Source organism: Rhinolophus sinicus, linkage group LG04 (genome assembly GCF_036562045.2).
Source record: "Rhinolophus sinicus isolate RSC01 linkage group LG04, ASM3656204v1, whole genome shotgun sequence".
Lineage (NCBI taxonomy): Eukaryota > Metazoa > Chordata > Mammalia > Chiroptera > Rhinolophidae > Rhinolophus > Rhinolophus sinicus.
The window spans coordinates 171,546,437-171,563,981 of record NC_133754.1 but is presented as its reverse complement, the minus strand read 5'-3'; the positions used below and the strand labels follow the sequence as shown (position 1 = coordinate 171,563,981).

Genomic DNA, 17,545 nt, shown 5'->3' with positions numbered 1-17,545 from the left:
CAGGAAGCAAAGCCCTTGAAGGTGGGGAGGGTACTTGGGAGGCCCCTTCACAGAGAAGGGACCCACACTCCCACGGGAGATAGAAGGAATCATGGATCATGGCATCCACCCCTCTCCCTAGTATGCAGGTCGGAAAACTAAGACCCAGCAAAGGGAGTGGCTCGCCATAGTCACCAGGTGTTCTGGCAAGGACCAAGGACCCCGTGCTCCTGAGGGCAATAGAGGCAGTCTCAGCTCTCAGAGACCCTGGAGGGCTTTGGCAGTCCCGGGAAGTGGCCAGAGGTCACCAGTGATTCCTCCTCACTCTCACACTTCCACGCTCTGTTTCATTCACATGCTTTCTCTCACTTTCACTCTCAGTCTCAAAGCTCCTTCTCCGTCCCCTGCCCCCAAGCTCAGGGCTGGTGGGCTGGAGGTAGGCAGAGGGCAAGAGGAGTGGCTAGACGAGCTCTCAGGCCCTACCCTGCAGCCTCTCAGGGGCTCGTGGCTGTCCGCCTGGGGCCTATTGCTGAGAGGGTTGTGAGGCCTGGTTCCTGGATTCCTGACCCAGCATGGAAGGAGAGAAGAAAGGTAGGCCATGGGGGTCTTACCTTCAGACCCCGGGACCCCTGCTCCCCAGCTGGTCCGTCTGGTCCTCGGGGGCCCTGGAATAGGAAAAAGGGACTAGCACAGTGGACAGCAGGGGTCTCCCTTGGGTTGGGAACCAGGAGGCAGGGCTGCCCAGAGCCTTGGGCTTTTCCCTGCACAAGCTTGGGGCTCCCTCCTCCTCCCACTAACTGCCACCCTGAGATGGGTCACCCCTGTGCAATGTGCCTGCTGAAATGGCTCTGCAGAGGGCTCACATGGGTGGTCTCAGCTACAGGCCCTACTATTCTGGAATGGCGCCGGTGGTACATCTAAACCCTTTTTAAAGAGACCTTGGGGGACGGGGGTCAGCCAGCCAACCCATTTCACAGACATACAGACTGAGGGCCAGAGTACAGAGACACATGGGCAAGTCCCTATAGCCAGGTCTTCAGACTCTCCTCTCGCATGCTCTTCTCACTTGGGCAGAAATAGTTGTCTGGACCACAGCCCTTGGGAAAACTGACAGAGAAGGACCCAGGGAGGATCTGCATATAGCCAGATGTGTGGAACAGTCCCTCTCCAGCCAGATGTGCAAGCTAATCTGGTCCAGCTCATATGAGGAGGGGGCAGGAACAGGGCAGGAGTCAGGCAGCTGTTCCCCGGAGTTCTTGGATCAGGTCTGAGCCCTGAGACAGAATTCTTGATCTTTTGAGAGTTGGGAGGCCCCCCGGGCAGATGGAATCCCATCTCCCCCCAAAGATGAGAACATTGAGGCCAAGACAAGGAAAGTGACTTGTCTAGGCCTCTTAGCACATTAGCAGCTGGTATCCTCTCCAGGGTTCCACCCAGTGTCCTATGTTTCCCCTCCATAGGATGGGACACAGATGGGATAGGGTCCCCTGGAAGAGGCCCTCATGAACAGTGTGGTGTCTGATCTGGAGGGGGTCAGAGGGGCTGTGTTGGGAAGACAACGAGGATCCCGTGAAGGAGGCTGGCCCACCCAGCCTGGCAGCAAGGGGACCAGCCACAAAAGGGGTCGGGGAGCTATCTGGATGGAGGGAGGATGAGGGATGAGAAAACAACAAGGAGAAATCACTTAAAAACTGAATGAGGAAATTTTCAATTAATAATTGAGCCAGAAAAAGCAACAATTCCTCTTATCAGCTGCCTGGGGCTCTGGATACTTCAGCTCCACACTACAGCCTCAAACAGAGCCTCACTGATTAAATAAACCAGGGCTGGAGACCAGTGGGCTGCAGCCAGGACTTCAGCTGGGAGTCTTTGTTCCCAAGTGTCTCCACGCCCGGAGCCCAGTGCAGATCCAACAGTGTGCACAGTGGTGCTCAGGAAATGCTGTGTCTCAGGAACAAGCGACTGTTCCTCACTGAGCCTCAGTCATCTCATCTCAGAAATTCTGCCTCAAGGCAGGAAATCATACCCACAGGAGGCTCAGCACCTGGCCTGTATAGCAAGTGCTCGATCAAACCTAGCTCTGCCAGAAGATGCTGCAGGCTCCCCGGGGGCAGGGACACAGGGATGGCTCCATGAATCTGGATTCCATTCCTTCCTCAGCACGGGCAGCTCATACTGTGCTGCGTACAACTGGCTGAGAGTTTTCACAGGTTCAAGATGAGGTTTGATTAGACCGAGTGGGTGCAACTTCTGGTTTTGCTGCCAGCTTGCTGTGTGACCCCAGGAAAGTCCCTGTCCCTCTCTGGGCTTCAGTTGTAGGTGGATACTGTCAGACCATGGGTTAGACTTACCCCCTCCCCACCCCGACTCATGGACAGGGACCTGGCGGAGAGGGGCCAGGCTGGGGTAGGGGCATCCCAGGTCCTGGGAGTCAGGACAGAGGCTAAGCTGATGGGTGGGCTTCTGGGCCTTTCTGAGAAACCACTTCTGGCCCCTGGTCTCTGTCTCTAGCTGAGGCATAAACCTCCCTGGAACGGGAGAGTTTTGGGAGTGGAGCAGAGGCCCAGGGATGTCGAGGGCTTGGTGTGAATCACACATAGCACCCTTGTTATCCTAGGAAGCACAGCTTTTCTTGGAGCAAGGTTATATGATCTATAATAGTAACAACAGCAGCAGCAGCAGAGGCAGCAATAATAGTAAACACTAGTCCCCTCATTTTACACATAAGCAAACTGCATATGGTCACATTGCTGGTAAGTGGAGGAGCCAGAATTTGAACCCAAGTCAGCCAGACGCTCATGTTGCCCCACCACTGCCTGCCACAGTCTATCAGCGTGAGAGTGAGCTCACCGTCACAGCAGTTGTACAGGTCAGGGCCTAGAAAAGCCTGCCAAGAAGGTTCTGCTCTGGGCAGGGTGTTGGAGAAGACAACGTCTAAAATCCCTGTTACTTGGAGGACTCTGCTGTCCCCTGAGAGCACCAGAGAGTTCAGGAAGCTGGGGCTGACTTAGGAGAGACAGTACCAACCTTTCCTGTCTGGAGGGAGGAGGACGCAGCGGGGCCCTAGCCACCCTCCTGCCCCAGCTCCACTGTGCAGGGAGATAAGCGAGAGCAGCCACACACCTGCATCCTTGCTCTGGGCCACTCTGCAGCTTGCCCTGTGTCCTGCAGGACCCCCAGTCCTGCCCCTTGCTTCTTCAGATGAACACAGACTGACCCAACCCCTGGAAGCAGGTCACTCCCCCAGGAAGTTGTTTGCAGTCATAGCTGGGGCTTGGTGGGGAGGGGACCCTGCCTGGGACAGAAAATCTGGCCAATCACAGCTCTTGTGAAAAATGGATGGATGATTGAGAAAGCACATCCTACACATGGCTTCCTATCTGGAGCGGACCATATGTGAGGAGCCAGTGAAGGGTTTTCATCCCCATGGCCATCTGATGAGGCCGATTCTGTCGTGGGCCCACTTTACAGAGGAACACACGGGGAAGCCAGGATTCGAGGTCATTCTGAGCTCTTAGCCCCACTCACTGGAGCCAAGTTCCACATCAGGCACTTGAATCTCAGAATCCTCCCAACTCCCTCAAAGTGGAGAGTGGAGGGAGAGTGGAATGTCCCATGACCTTCGCCAACACCCTGCCCCAGCGTGCAGCCTTCCTGGCAGGCTCCTGTAGGCCCTGACCTGCACACCCCCCCATCATGGGGAGCTCACTCCCACACTGAGGAACAGTGACTCGGAGGAGTGAAAAGAGTGGGCATCCAGCTGACTTGGCTTCAAAGCCTGGCTCCTTACAACTTCCTCCTAACGTCATTCACAAAACCTTAGAGAGGTTAAGAAATTGGACTGAGGTCCTAGAACTGGTAACTGGGAAGGTGGAGACCTGCTCCTATAACTGTCTGACCCCAGAGCCCTCAGTCTTTCAACTGGGGCCCGTGGACCCAGACCCTGTCAACAGCTCTACCAAGAGCAGAGGGCCTGGGGCCCCATCCGACCTCTGGTCTCAACAGCTTAGTGCTCATGCTTCCCAGGGCAGGGAGGTGGAGGAGTTGGGGTGGAGGGATAGCAGTGCCCATCTGGACATGGGCAGAGAAGCAGGCAGGGCCTTGTAGACCTCCAAGCCCATCCCCCATGGCACATATGGGGAAACTGAAGCCCAGAGAGCAGCGAGGCCTTGCTAAGGTCATAGAGCAAACCAGGAAGTACAGAGGGTGGGCTGCCCAGAACTGAGCTCTTGAGCAGCACAATGGATGCCTCTAGGTCCCCCACCACCCTCAGTTACCCCTTCTGTGAAGTGGCCTTTGGTTACCTATTAGGCAGGGGACCCAGAGGGCAGATCCCACCGGTTTTACATTCCTGCCAAACCCAGCGTGGGGAGGGGCTCATGTTCCTGAAGCTTCCCTCCCAGCTCCAGAGACTTTGATGTGGTTGGGAGCCTGGGTTTCCTCAAGCAGGAGATACATTCTTCCAGCCACTGCTGGGAAGGGGTGGTGGAGACAGCTGCAGGGAGCTCAGTGAGTTGAGGGGTTCTTAAGCCTCATATCTGGAGGGGAGAGCAGGGCCTGGGCCAACAGAGCTCACCCTCCAGCTAATCTGGCTTCCTGGGGCAGGAGGAAAAGTGCACAGGGTCAAGGTGGAAGCTGGCAGTCAACAGGCCTTGGTCCACGTGCAGAGGCCCAGGGCACGGTGCTGGGAGGGCCCTCCCCAGCCAGAGGAATGCCTCTTAATCTTCCCTTTCCCAGGCCGACTGCAGGCCATCTGGTTCAGGGGAAAATTTTAAACCACTTGAAATCCAGCCAAGAGAGGCATAATCATAACAGATCCCTGTATGGTGCTTGGATATCAGGCCTGAGCTGTCTGCACTACCTGTGCCTTCTCGTTTCCTTTTCACAAGGCTGCATGGCCTGGCACCTGTATACCAGCTGGGGGCAGGAAACCATTCCATCAGCCCTCCCTAGCTGTGCAACCTGAAGCAAGTGACTTAACTTCTCTGTGCCTTAGTCGCCTTATCTGTGAAATAGTAATAAGAATAGCACCTACTTTATAGGGTAGTGTTGAAGATTACATTAATTAATATATGTGATAAGACAGTGCCTGGCACGTAGCAATTACCTCTGGCTACCGTGCTCAGGCCAGCCCTTGCTTAGAGCTCTGCGTGGGTGCCCACTGCCCTTGGAGCATAGCCCACAGGCCTAGCTGTGGGGTTTGAAGTCCTGCTTGGCTTAACAGCTGTTAATTCTTGGTCTCATGCTTCTCACCTCATCCCTCTGTTGAACCAATGGGATCCCTAAACATGCCACACCTTCTCTCGCCTTAAGGCTTTCCCTCTGCCTGGAACCTAGCATCAGGTCAAACACTGCCCTCTCCCTGAAGCCTTTCCCAGTAACCTGTCCAGGAGATGCTTCCACCAGGCTCCCAAGCTGCCGGCCTTCCACCATTAACATGCTGATGACCTTGTACCATCTGTTTGACCAACTTAATTGAGCCATAAGGGCAGGCAGGGGGCATGCCTGTCCTATTCTCTGTGATATATCTACAGAGCCTCCAACAGTAGCTGGCATATCGTAGGTGCTAAATAAAAGCTGACTGAATGAATGCGCAAACACACGAATGGATAAAGCACTAGTACCACAGAGCCTGTCTGTGCCCACTGGATAGCAAGGACTGGTACTCAGAAATGTGCTGGAAAAGATGAGTGGGGGTCCTGTGGTGAGCCTGGAACCCTGCCCGGTGAAAGCCAAAGATCTCAGAGCTGGGCAGGGGGAAGGTACAGGACGTGGCCTCTCTAGCAGGTGACCCCCGCCAGCGTCAGCCCCCAGGGGCTGGGCCCCACTTACCCGGCGTCCCTTTGCTCCCCTCATCCCTGGTGGGCCTCGAGATCCGGGAGGACCCTGTGGGGAGGAGAAAGTTTGGAGAAGACCCCTTTTAGGGAGTCAGTGCAACACTGAGGGCTAGGAGCAGGGGGCAAAGCTTCCTGCCTGGGCCCCGCAGCCTCCATATTGAAGAAATTGGCCCAGTGGGAAAATCCATCCCATTAGGTGAAGCAGAGGATAAACTGCAAACTTGAGCAGGAGTCTGCCCTGGGTTCGATGCGGATGGGCCTCGAGCCTTCCGAGGAACCAGTAGTGGGGGAGAGGCCTCCCTGGATGAACCACTTCATTCTTTATCGCAAATCAACAATCAGAAGCTACATGACCTTCCTGACAAAATGTCTTCTCAAATTTCCTCTTTTCTCCTCCCATCAGCAAGGAGAAAGTGGACACTCAAGTCCTGTCCTCCATTCTGACCCCAAATATCACCTGAAAGCGACCTGAAAGCCATCTAGAAACAGCCCTGGGGTAAGGAGGGAGAACCAGCCCTAAGGGGAGGGAAGGGGAGGGAAGCTTGCATGGGGAAGGGAGGCTCTAAGGTTGGGGGAGAGAGGCTGGGCAGAGAAGTGGGGTGAGGGGGAGACAAAGAGAAGGGAATAGGCCCGGCCCAGGGAAGAGGCCCAGTTTTCTCTGTTTGACGAAGGAATGACAGGAGGGATGACACGAGGCGCAAGGGAGTGAAAGGGAGGGACAGAAAACATAGGGCTGGCTTTGTGCCTTGAAGTCTCAGCACCTGGTCCAAGCACAGGCCTGTGACATGGATTTAGAAATCTGTTGAAGGAATGATGACTACACGAACAATTGAAGAGGACAGGAGGTCAGAAAGGAGAGAGAGGGGTGAGGAAAGTAAGCGAGCCTCTCCCTGCCTAATTCCTGTCCCCGGTTCCAGCCCCAGTTCTACACATCAAGCTGTGCCTGCACCCTTTGGCCAGCCAGGACCCCTCTGACAGCTGCAGGAGCCTCCCAGCTCAGTGTCCAGTCTCAGACCAGGCGTGCTCCTTTTACAGGAGGCCTCAGCCCCCTCGGAATACCAGGGAGCGGCCTCAGGAAAAACTCCTGCTGCTCACATTTCTCTCTCTCTCTGTGGCTTTGCGGGGTGCAACCCTCAGACTGCTGCTGCTCAAGGGCTGATGTGAGGGGCTGGGTCCCACCTGACCCCTTGTCAGCAGAGCAAGCGGGGTGTGGACCTGGGCTTGGCCCAATAAAAAGGCAGATCCAACTCCTGGATGGTGGAGAACATGAAGACAGGGTGAGAAAGGGCCATTTTATGGAGGGATCTCAGACTGCAGAAGGCATGCAATGCGTCACTGGGAAATTTCAGGAGCCAAGTCTCGATTTAGAGGCAGTAGAAGGGCGTGCTTAAACGAGCCAACTGTTTCACCGGAGACCTAGGTTCAAATCCCAGTCCTGCCACTTACTAATCCTGTGACCTTTGGCCACTTTGGGCCTCAGTTTCATCATCTATAAAATGCGGACACGAACAGTCCCTGCCTCCTAGAGTTGCTGAGAAGACGAAATAACCTGGAAGGTCCTCAGTAAAGGATAGCTATGAGCTCTCTCAAAGAAGAAGGAGGTCAGCAACCAAAGGTCTCAAAACCTGACTGTCCCCTTCCCCCAAGGCATGGAGACAATCTTGGCTGACCTCAGTGGACTGTAGAACATGGATGCAAACACAACTGGAAAAGTGGAAAAATGCATCAGATGTGAATAGTATCATTAGAAATGTTGTTTTAGAGTAATTGTCTGACTAATGACAGTGGTAATTAGTGTATCTCACACACAGTAATAGTAATTTAGCAATTGTTATTACTATTACCATTCATTAAGCACTCGGCTTGAGTCAACCCACTGAACAGAGAGAAGCACTGAGGAAATGGGGCGGAGGAGGTCTGAGGGACCATGGAGGCAGGGAATTCAGAGGAGGCCTGCACTTTCCTTCGGTGTGCTGCCCTGGATGTCCCCACTGTCTTCCCATCTCCCACCAGCCTTCCTTTTTGTCCCAGCAACTCCTTTCCAGGCTTTCCTCTTCCCACTGGACAGATGGGGAGACTGAGGCCCAAGGAGGCCAAGGTCCTGGGGGGCAGGAGCTAGAATTTGATGATGGACCCTAGCATCCTTGTACTTGGGCTTCGGCCCTACCCTGGGCACCTCCTATGCTGACGGGCTCCAATCACTCCACTTCCAGGAGCATCTGCTGGGCTCTCCGATACTCAGGTCCTGAGAACACGGGGGAGGGAGGCGGAACAGGAGCCCTTGGGGGGTGGCTAGGACCTTGGAATCCAAGCTGGGTGCCTCAGCCCTCCAAACAGCCCCTCCAGCCCCAGGCCAGATGTGGCTTTTCCTCCTAATGAACCAGGAGGAAACAATGCCATTGGGCACCCAGAGTGCTGGCTTCTGATCTCAGCTACGTACTGTGAGTATTTTCTACCTCCTCGAAAGGATTATTTGTGTGTCTGTGGCGGGGAGGGGGGGCGGGGAGATGGACAGAGCCCCCTGGTGCCTGACACCTCTGTGTTTGGATGTTGGCTACCTGTATCCCCCCTGAGCTAGTCTCTCCGTATCTCTCCTCAGCACCTAGCACTGCCCGATACATAGTAGGTGCTCAATAAAGTCTGTGAACGAGTGAGAGAATGTTTATACTTGGTACTCCCACTAGACAGTGAGAATTTTAAGAGCAGATCTATTTACCACTTTTGCGTCTCTAGGACTGAACCTAGGCCCAGCATTCAGTAGGTACATGGAAAAGTTTTGAAACCGAGTTGGCCTTGCCTCCCTAATTGGCACAGAGAACTGGAATGTGTGCACTTTCCTTAGGTTCAAACCATCAAAGGCTTCCATGCCCTCCTTCACCAGACCCCAGGGAGCCCCTCAGTCTGGCCTTTGGAGGGACCTGGGCAGCATGAACTCATCATCATCCCCCAGCCCTGACCTGGGATCCTGCCTAGGATGGTTCCCCTCCCCCAGCGCCCACCCCTCCACCTTCCAGAGTGGGCCCCCAGCCCTGCGCCCCGGCCTTGGCTGAAGTGACTGCCCATTCCAGTGTCCATGTCCTCCATCAGCTGACGCAGAGGGGCCAGCTCTGGATGACAGCCACCCCTCTCACCCCCCACAACACCCTTGGGGTAGTAGAAGGGGCCCCTGGAATTGGGTGCTCCTGGCCACACCCCCTCAAGCCCTCCTTCCTCTCGTGCCCCTCCCTGCCTTGGGATCCTCTGGAATATCCTAGGTTCCTCAGTCATTACGAGAAGCCCAGCACCCGTGCCCTCAGCTCTGACCCTCAGCCCATGTGTCCCCAGTATTTCCCATTTTCTTCCCTATTTTCTCCAGAGCAGGTGTTACTTATATATTGGGTCCTCTCTCTCCCCCACATCAGAATATGAACTCCTAAAGGGAGGGACAGCTTTCTGCTTGTGATGACTGCATCTCCAGTTCCCGGAGCGGCCCCAGGCACGTATCACACAGTATGTCCGGAATGAACAAGCAAAGCCACAGTGGTGCTAATGAGACCGAGAGGTTCCCATGTAGTGACATCTCTATGCAATAAACAGATCTCATGGTTTCATTAAACCCAAGCAATCACATTATCATGACCATGATTATTTTCTCTATTTTTCAGATGAGCAAAATTTAGGCTCAGAGAGTGCCTTGAAATGGACCTGCAATGGTGGAGCTGAGCTTCACAACCAGGTCTGTCTGACTCTGAGATCTGGGCTCCTCACCCTTACTTGACAGTGAGTTTGAGCTCAGGGAATATGAGGGCTTTGCTTACCTGGGGTCCAGGCTCTCCAGAGGTCCCAACACTACCTGGCGTTCCGGGATGACCCTACTCAGAGAGAAGAAAAAGAAGGAATTGGCATTGGAAGGTGCTTCTTCCTCCTTCAGCCCCACCTTGGCTCGCTCAGCCCCAGCCCAGGGACACAGGACAGCAGCCAGACCTCTGGAGGGAGAAGGAGCAGAGTGTCCTGAACACCTGGGGTAGGAGAGGAGAGCAGAGTTGTCACCATGGCTGTGACAGGAGAGGGCTCCTTACCATTGACCCCTTGGGTCCAGGTGCGCCTGGGGGTCCCATCATGCCCCGGTCACCCTGTGATGGAGACAGCAATTTAGGGAGGTCACTCTGTGGGGTGGCTCTATGGGAAGCAGGTGCAGAGGGCCTTCCAGAGGCCAAAGAGGGGCAGGGACTTGCCTGAGGTCTCTAGAGAGTCCCTGCCCTGCTCATGACCACATCACCCAGGGCGGTGACAGGGGAGGGGGAGGGGTCTGGGACTTCACTCAGCAGAAGCCAAGACCCCTGGCAAGTCCTGGGAGGACTGAGTGCCACTGCAGCACGCCACACAGTGTGCTTCCCTCAGGCAAGGATGGTCCCGATCCAGGATGCGCTAATTACATGTGCCCTTTGATCCGGGCGCACAGCATGTGGTCCTCATTAGGTCTGGTATCCCCTGGCTGGGCATGCTGAGGCACAGAGAGCAATGAAAGGAATTTCTTTCACTCTCCCCACCCCTGCCTAAACCAGGATGAGATACTGGGGAATCAGAGATGTAACTCATTCTACTCGACCCATACAGACAGACCAGGCAGAGACAGTGGGTGTAGCAGACAGAGCCAGAAGGCAGGGGCTGTGGGTGTGAATCCTGCCTGTTTTTGTGAGGTCCTGTTTCATGTATCAACCCAGCCAGCAAATATTTATTGAGCATCTACTATGTGCCTAGCACGACATGGTAGACCTGGAAAATACATTGGTGAGGAGAAACAGACAGACCCTGTTCATATGATGTGAGACACACAGAGTGTTGCAAGGAGATGGCCACAAATCAGCAAAAACAGATGCAAACTGGATAAGTGCAGCCAGGGAGTGGGTCTCGGTGCTAAGGCATTTCAACAGGGGATATGAACCACCTGGGTGTAGGGGTGTGGTGGGAAAGGCATCCCTAAGGAAGTCTAGCTTGACCCGAGAACTGAAGGATAATTAAGAGTCACCTAGGCAAAGAGGGTGCAAAGGGCAGGAGTGGGAAGAGTGTACCTGGCCGAGGAAGGGCATGAGCAATTGTTTGTAGGTGAGGAGGGACATGGAACATTTGAGCCATAAGGAAAGGCAGAATCGGCTTTGATGTTGCACTATAGTTGTGCAAGATGTTACCACTGGACGCAACAGGGTAAAGGGCACGCTGGACTTTTCTGTACTGTTTTTTGTTTTGTTTTGTTTTTTGCAATTTCTTATGAATCTATAAATATTTCAAAATAAAAGTTAAATAAAAAAAGTTGAAAAAAAGAGGGAGAGGAGGAGGAGGGGAAAGTGGAGGAGAAGGAGAAGGTGGTGGCCAGAGGGTTTGGGACATGGAATGATGAGGAGGGTGGCACAGGATGAGCCTGGAAAGGCAGGTGGAGTCAGATGAGGGTGAGTGCTCCCTCCCTGTGGTTCTCAGTTTCCCCATCTATCCAATGGGAATAACATCGGCTCCCCCTGAGGGGCTGCCTGGGGATGAGATAACCCCACACAAAGGAAATCAAGTACTCTCCAGGGCCTACGGTGGGAAACAGGAAGCCACAGGCTGTTGGTGAGCTGGGTGCCAGCACGAGGCAGAGTGGCTTAGCAGGCAAAGTGTGGCCTTGGGTAATGAACCTGGTTTAAATCCCAGCTCTGCCACTTTCGATCTGGGTAACTTGAGTAAGTCACCTCCCCTCTTTGAGTCTCGGTTGATTATCTGGTCTATAAAACAGAGCTGCTGGGGGTTAACAAGGCGACCTAGAGAAATGTGCTCCTTTTTAAGAAACATGAATCTTTCCCTCCCTTCTGCTGCCCGCCCCTGTGCAGTCATGAGGGGCCCAGACTCATGTGTCAGCTGGTCATCACACTGAAACCTAACTGCACTTGAGGGTACTGACAGGAGGGCAGAGCAGAAGTCCCAAGGCATTCTGGGAAAGGGGACAAGGGCTCTTCGAAGGTCTGGATGCTTAGGGCAGTGAGGAGAGGCCAGGAAAAAGAGGTCTGACATCCTCAGGATAACTGGCCCCTTCATCTTTATAAACTTGGAAAACATAAGTTCTATTTGCTTATATATTCCCCTCAACACCACTTACCTTTTCTCCCACGATTCCTGGCTCCCCGACAAGACCAATGAATCCCAGAAGTCCCTGTAAGGAACAGTTAGGAAAGCAAGAGAAAGAAGGAAGCAACATGGATTCAGGGATGTGCTGCGTTTCAAAGGCAACTTCCCTGCAGCTTCCTTCCTCTGGAGCTCGTCTCCTGTGTCCTCTGCCTGTGTCTGATAACGCAGCCGGCACAGGGCTGCCACTGAGGAGGGCTGCCTCTCTCCCGGCACTGTCCTGACTTCCCTCACTCCACCAGATGGTTCTGATTTTGAAGCCAAGTGGTGGGGCCGCTGCCAGCATCCCTGGGAGCGCCACACATTCTTCCCGTGCCAGAAGCAGGCTGGGAGGCGGCCACGTTTGGAGAGTGGTGGTTGAGGGGAGGCCCGGAAGCTGTGCTGGGAAGAGGCCTGCCTGTGAGAAATCTGTCCCCATCTTTCGGGGCTCTGGGGCTGCTTCAAAGATAGAAACAAACTTGCTGGCCAGGATAGAAATATCGTAACAGCCTTTGCCAAAAGGCCTGATCGAAATCTGGGAAGTGGAGGAGGCCTTTTTACTGTCTTGTGAAAGCCTTCCCCTCCTTTCTGAAAGGGTGGAGACACACACACACACACACACACACACACACACACACACACACGGTGGTTCCTGTTGCTCATTGGGTGATAACTAGCCTCTGTGTTCCAGGGGTTCTTTTAGGTGGCTGCAGGCCTTGTCATTGCCCTGAATAGGAAAGCACACACACAGGGAGGGTAAAGAGCCTAGAGGAGTCACCCAGGAAGGCAGACAATTCCTTGTCCAGACTCCACCTCTTCTCTGCTAAGGAAAATTTGAGTAGAGGGGTGTCTTGTGTGGGTCAAGGGTGCCAAAATGCCTTAAGAAGAATCTGGGTTCGCAGCCAAGAGTTTCTGGGAGAATTAGGGAAGACCGAGGGATGAGTAGGTTTGTCCCATAAAGTTTGCTCCCTGCCCCAAACTGTACCCAGAAAGGAGTGAGACCTTGAACCTGATCAGAAACAGATCAGAAGTTGTACGCTCAGGTAGTGATACACCAACCAGTCAATCATCTCAGGTGACAGAATGGCACCCAGTTCCAAAGCGTTAACTCTGTGGGTCTCAGAGTCAATTCTAAATTAGCAACTTGGGCCAGGACCAGGCTGCTGCAGCCTGGGGTTTCAACTCTGGTCTGTGTGGCTCCAAAGCCCACGCACCTGTCCGTCTGCCCACGGCCTCCAAAGCACGTGGCTGTGAGCAGAGGACAGATCTCCCTGGAACTTGCCTCCACCACTGCACACGGAGGGTCCTGGCTTCCTGGCCTCAGAGACCCTTCGAGGTTGAAGTATGAGGTCCAAAGTATGAGGTCATGGCTAATAAGTCATAATAACCGAGTATTTGACTTTTGCAACAATTTAAAAAAAAATTAAAGCATTTTTCAGGTAATAGCAGTATGGATTAACAATGGCTGTCACTTACTATGTGCCAAGCACTTTATCTACGTCACTGTCAGTCTTTTGGTTTGTGGACCTAAACTCACAGAGCCTCTATAAGCCCCATCTGCAGAATGGGGACTTTCAGCAAAGGTCCCTGCCTACCTCCCAGGGTTGTTCTGAGTACTGGGGAGAATGCACAGTGCATGTAGGCACTCCATAAATGTTAGTTCCCTCCTATCCCATTCTAATTTATTTTAAAAGGGCACGGGGTTAAGACAGAGGCCTGAGCAACCCACATGGGAGCAGTCAGACATTTAGAGGATGCTGAGTAAAGGGAATAAAAGCTGCTCTGTTAAAAGGCCCCTGTCTGACTGGCCCAGGGAAACAGAAATTTCATAGCTACTTTAAATTTATGAGTTGTTGGGTCCTGGAAGGCAGGCAGGTCATAAACCTCAAACAAGAAGCCTAACAGGATCCTAATGAATAAGGGCCATACAGCAAGTGCCCCATTCCACCGCCCCCCACCCCTGGGACCCCCCTCAGGCACTGTCCTGGAACGTCCTGGCAGGCCTGTCCTGAGGGTGGAGCTGAGGCTGGCTGGGAAAGCCAGCGCCAGAGGCCCAGGGCTTCCACTTGGCAGGCTGGGTAGAGAAGCAGCTCTGACAGCCGTGTGCATGGTTGGCTTCTCTCGGGCTGGCAAGAGGGCACGGGGGAGGGGGTGAGGCAGCACTGTCACCTACAGCGGGCATTGCACAGGCAGGATCTGGGTCCCTGATTCTGGGGAGGAGGCTGGCCTGGTCCTCAGTGTCTACAGATAAAGGGCCGCTATCTGCTATGGGAGTTTTTCTCCCTCCCTCCCTCCTCTCATGTGACATTCTGCTAGGCAATGGGAAGCAACTGGGAACAAGACAGTCCTGGGTCCTCTGTTGAACTAGACATCTCAAGGTTAGGTGTTTACATGCCTGGCTTCCTCCTGAACAGAGCTTCTTAAAGGCAAGACCCATGCCTTGCAATCATATCTTCGTGTCCCCAGCACCTAGGACAGGGCCTGGCAAGCTGGCTGCACTCTAACTCGCTCTTAGAAAGCAAGAGGTCCAAGAAGCGTTTTCCAGTCCCTCCGAGCGGTTCTGGGGAATCCTGCAGACCTGAGTGTCAGCCTTGGCTCTGACAGTTATGTAACTACCTGGGAGATCTTGGGCAAGTTCCTTCACCTCTTAGCACCTTGGTCTCTACATTTGCTAGACGGGATAGTACCTACCACCACAGGGCTGCAGGGGAAATTGCAGGCAATGGCATAGGAAGCGTTTGGCACAGAGCCTGGTACCTAACAGTTGCCCAATAAATGTAGCCGATACTGTGATTATAATCCTTCCTGGGGATCCTCTGATTCTACTGTGAACAGGAAATGCCTGCCCCTTCCCACATCAGGAGGAGGCCAAGGGAACAGCTGGCTTGCCCCACCCCCCCGTGTGCTTGGTGGTGGCCACAGGGCTCTAGCGCTGCCTCACAGCTCAGACAGATCTCTCTTTCTTGCGATGGTCCAAGCTGGAGGGTCTGCGAATCAAGTGGGTCCGGGGCTGCTCCAGGCAGGGTTCCCACTCCTCCTGGCCCCAGCTCTGTCACCACCTTCTTGGCCATCGAGCCCATTCTCCGCCATGAATCCCAGATCACCAAGTTGGACTAGGATTCAGGGGTTCTTAACCTTGGGTCCCTGTAAGTCTCTATGGATGGAATTCAGGGCTCCACGAAACTGAATGGGAAACATTACAACTTTTATTTTCATAAACCTCTAATTGAAATGTAGCATTTCCCTCAAATATGAGTGTAGGCAACAAATTCACGATACTTGTAACTGTCATAGATATTGACATGTCACATGACAATCATTGCTGCAGAGACTTCAAAATCTATCAAGGCTTGTCACCACTTTGAAACTGAGGTTATTATTAGACCTGCTGCTAGATCTCATTATTTAATGCATTAACCAAGAAGCATATCTATGAGTAGATCACATGTGAACATATTTTCATAACTATATTTCGATAGAGTTTATTTTCTTTGTGATTTTTTTGTTTTGTATTTTCTGCATTTAAATGCTCTATTCTGACAAGGGGGCCCACAGGCTTCACCAGCCTGCCAAAGGGGCCCTAGGCCCCCTAACAAATAAAGGTTAGGACCCCAGGACAGAGTGATTTCCAAGGACCCTCTGTATCCTGACATCCTAGGATTCCAAGTATCTAGTTCCCGAGGGCCCTACCATCAGCATAACTATGAAATTAAATTCGCTGATCATACTGCCTTTTTTTTTTTTCCAATCAGGAAATATATCCAGGCCGCAGCAGTCGTTCCAAACTCCTGGGCTTCCCACAGAATGCGCTCGAATGACACTGGAAAGTTTTCAAACATCCAGTCCTCCCCCTGCTTTAATTCCTTTCTTCCCCCCAACAGATGTTGCAGGCTGGTGAGGAAGCCCGTCATGCATGACTCTCACGCCATTGATGGCGGGTCTCGATGGAGACAAATTCTTCTGTGTCCCCAGCATCATTGCCCCTTCTAGCCTGAGGCAGCCCTTCACGGGGCTCGGGGGGTGGGGTCCTTCTATAATGCAGTGGAGGACACTGAGAGCTTCCCACCTATCCACCCACCCAGCACTCAGCTGCTTCTTTCCAGCGCTGAGGCCCGAGACCTTGATAATGAAGGTTGTAATCCTCGAACCTCCTTTTTAATGACTACTTGTAACCTCCTCTCTTCTTCAGACCTCAGCCTGGCTTCCCAACTAGCCAGAGCCACTGGTTTGAATTTCATTTCCTTTATAATTTAGGGATGCTTGACCAAGAGCCCCTGGCCAGTGGCTATGCTTCCCTGGTCATTGGCTTCCCCAACTGTAAATCGAGCTCAGGCAGCGATTATTAGTTAAGGGCTCTTCCAGTTTTAATGTTCTGGGAGCAAAGCGATGTCACCTCTTTAAGCAAACACCCAGAAACATCCGCAGAGCCAGGCAGTGGGGAATGGCCATTGTGACTATGATTCCCGGCTCTGTCATTCCGTGACTTCATCTCCCTGACAGTCAGTACGCATATCAATGAAAGAGGGAGATGACTGAGCCTACGTCTGGAGCTGGGATGGGAAAGAATGTCAGGTACATGTGGAGTGCTTATCAAAGGGCTTGGCACAGAGTAAAGGGAGCCGTTATGCTCAGAGACCGGTGTTGACTTACCTGATCACCTACAGGCCCCGGCCGTCCAGGATTGCCTGGCTCCCCCTGCAGAGAAACAGAGGGTGATCATTTGGGATGGGTATCAGGAGTCTAGGCCTGCTGGACAATACCCAGCTGACTGGCCTTAGTCCCCACTGATGGGAATGGATGTAGAACCTCATTGCCAGAGTCTGGCTTTGGAGACAACAAACAAATGGCAGGGACACTGGGACAGAATCTCTGGCCCTAGAGAGGACCCAAGTCATCCATATCCTCTGAGTGGCCCTTGGCAGATTACTTGGCCCCCTGATGTCTATATCACATGTGGGCCCTTCATCAACCCATTGCATTTTGCGGAGATGGAAACTAAAACTCAGAGGAGCGAAGTGATCTGCTCGAGGTCACACAGCAAGCTTGAGGCGGGGCTAGAATTGGAACTTCAGTCTGACTGATTGAAATCCCCATTCTAGGCCACCTCACTGCAGGATGAGTATGGACCGGAGAGTCAGGACACGTGGGTCCTTGATCCCAACGCACCGGAGATCTGCCACCAGCTCCCAGGTGCCTTTGGTGAGTCTTGCCTCTGCTCTGGGCTCAGCCTCCTCAGCTTTATACAAGAGAGCAGACTCATTTGTCTTCCAGGTTACTTCCAGCTCTCAAGCTTGGTGGTCTCTCGTGGCCTTGTCTGTCAGTTTTATCCCATGATGGAGTGGCTCCTGCTCCTCGGGCAGCCACAGCTGCCCTGGTCTCCCCACAGTGTGAACCGGAGAGAGGCGAACAGAACCGTGGGACACTTCTCCCCAGGCTATGTCACCGCTCTCACCACGGAAACCCAACTGGTTGTATCTGAGGGAGAAAGGCCGAGACCTCAGAGGCAGGACATGGGCTCAGACTAGCCAGGACTTTGGCTCACAGATGGATGTGGCTCATTGCAACCCCAGTTCCAGCCTCATCCTCCCCCAGCTCCTCCCTCCGACCTCATGCTC

The 17,545-nt window shown here is 53.3% G+C and overlaps 1 protein-coding gene and 1 long non-coding RNA gene across 8 annotated transcripts in view; one reads left to right on the top strand and one right to left on the bottom strand.

Annotated features, from left to right (window-relative positions):
• COL27A1 (collagen type XXVII alpha 1 chain) overlaps window positions 1-17,545 on the bottom strand; it is a 135,696-nt gene that overhangs the window by 37,726 nt on the left and 80,425 nt on the right. For 6 of the 7 annotated variants that reach the window (XR_002139439.2, XM_019754574.2, XM_019754573.2 and 3 more), the window contains 6 exons: window positions 16,581-16,625; window positions 11,926-11,979; window positions 9,875-9,928; window positions 9,614-9,667; window positions 5,812-5,865; window positions 591-644 (listed from right to left, as the gene is read on the bottom strand). Coding sequence is in view for 6 of the 7 variants with exons in the window: in XM_019754574.2 (XP_019610133.2) it covers window positions 591-644; window positions 5,812-5,865; window positions 9,614-9,667; window positions 9,875-9,928; window positions 11,926-11,979; window positions 16,581-16,625 (315 nt within the window). In the remaining variant the exon portion in view is untranslated. The remainder of the gene's footprint in view (window positions 1-590; window positions 645-5,811; window positions 5,866-9,613; window positions 9,668-9,874; window positions 9,929-11,925; window positions 11,980-16,580; window positions 16,626-17,545) is intronic. The other variant, XM_019754578.2, reaches the window with a different exon arrangement.
• LOC141571175 (uncharacterized) lies at window positions 9-17,128 on the top strand. Its single transcript, XR_012495908.1, has 3 exons — window positions 9-570; window positions 6,220-6,312; window positions 17,030-17,128. It is a non-coding gene; the product is annotated as an uncharacterized LOC141571175 (long non-coding RNA).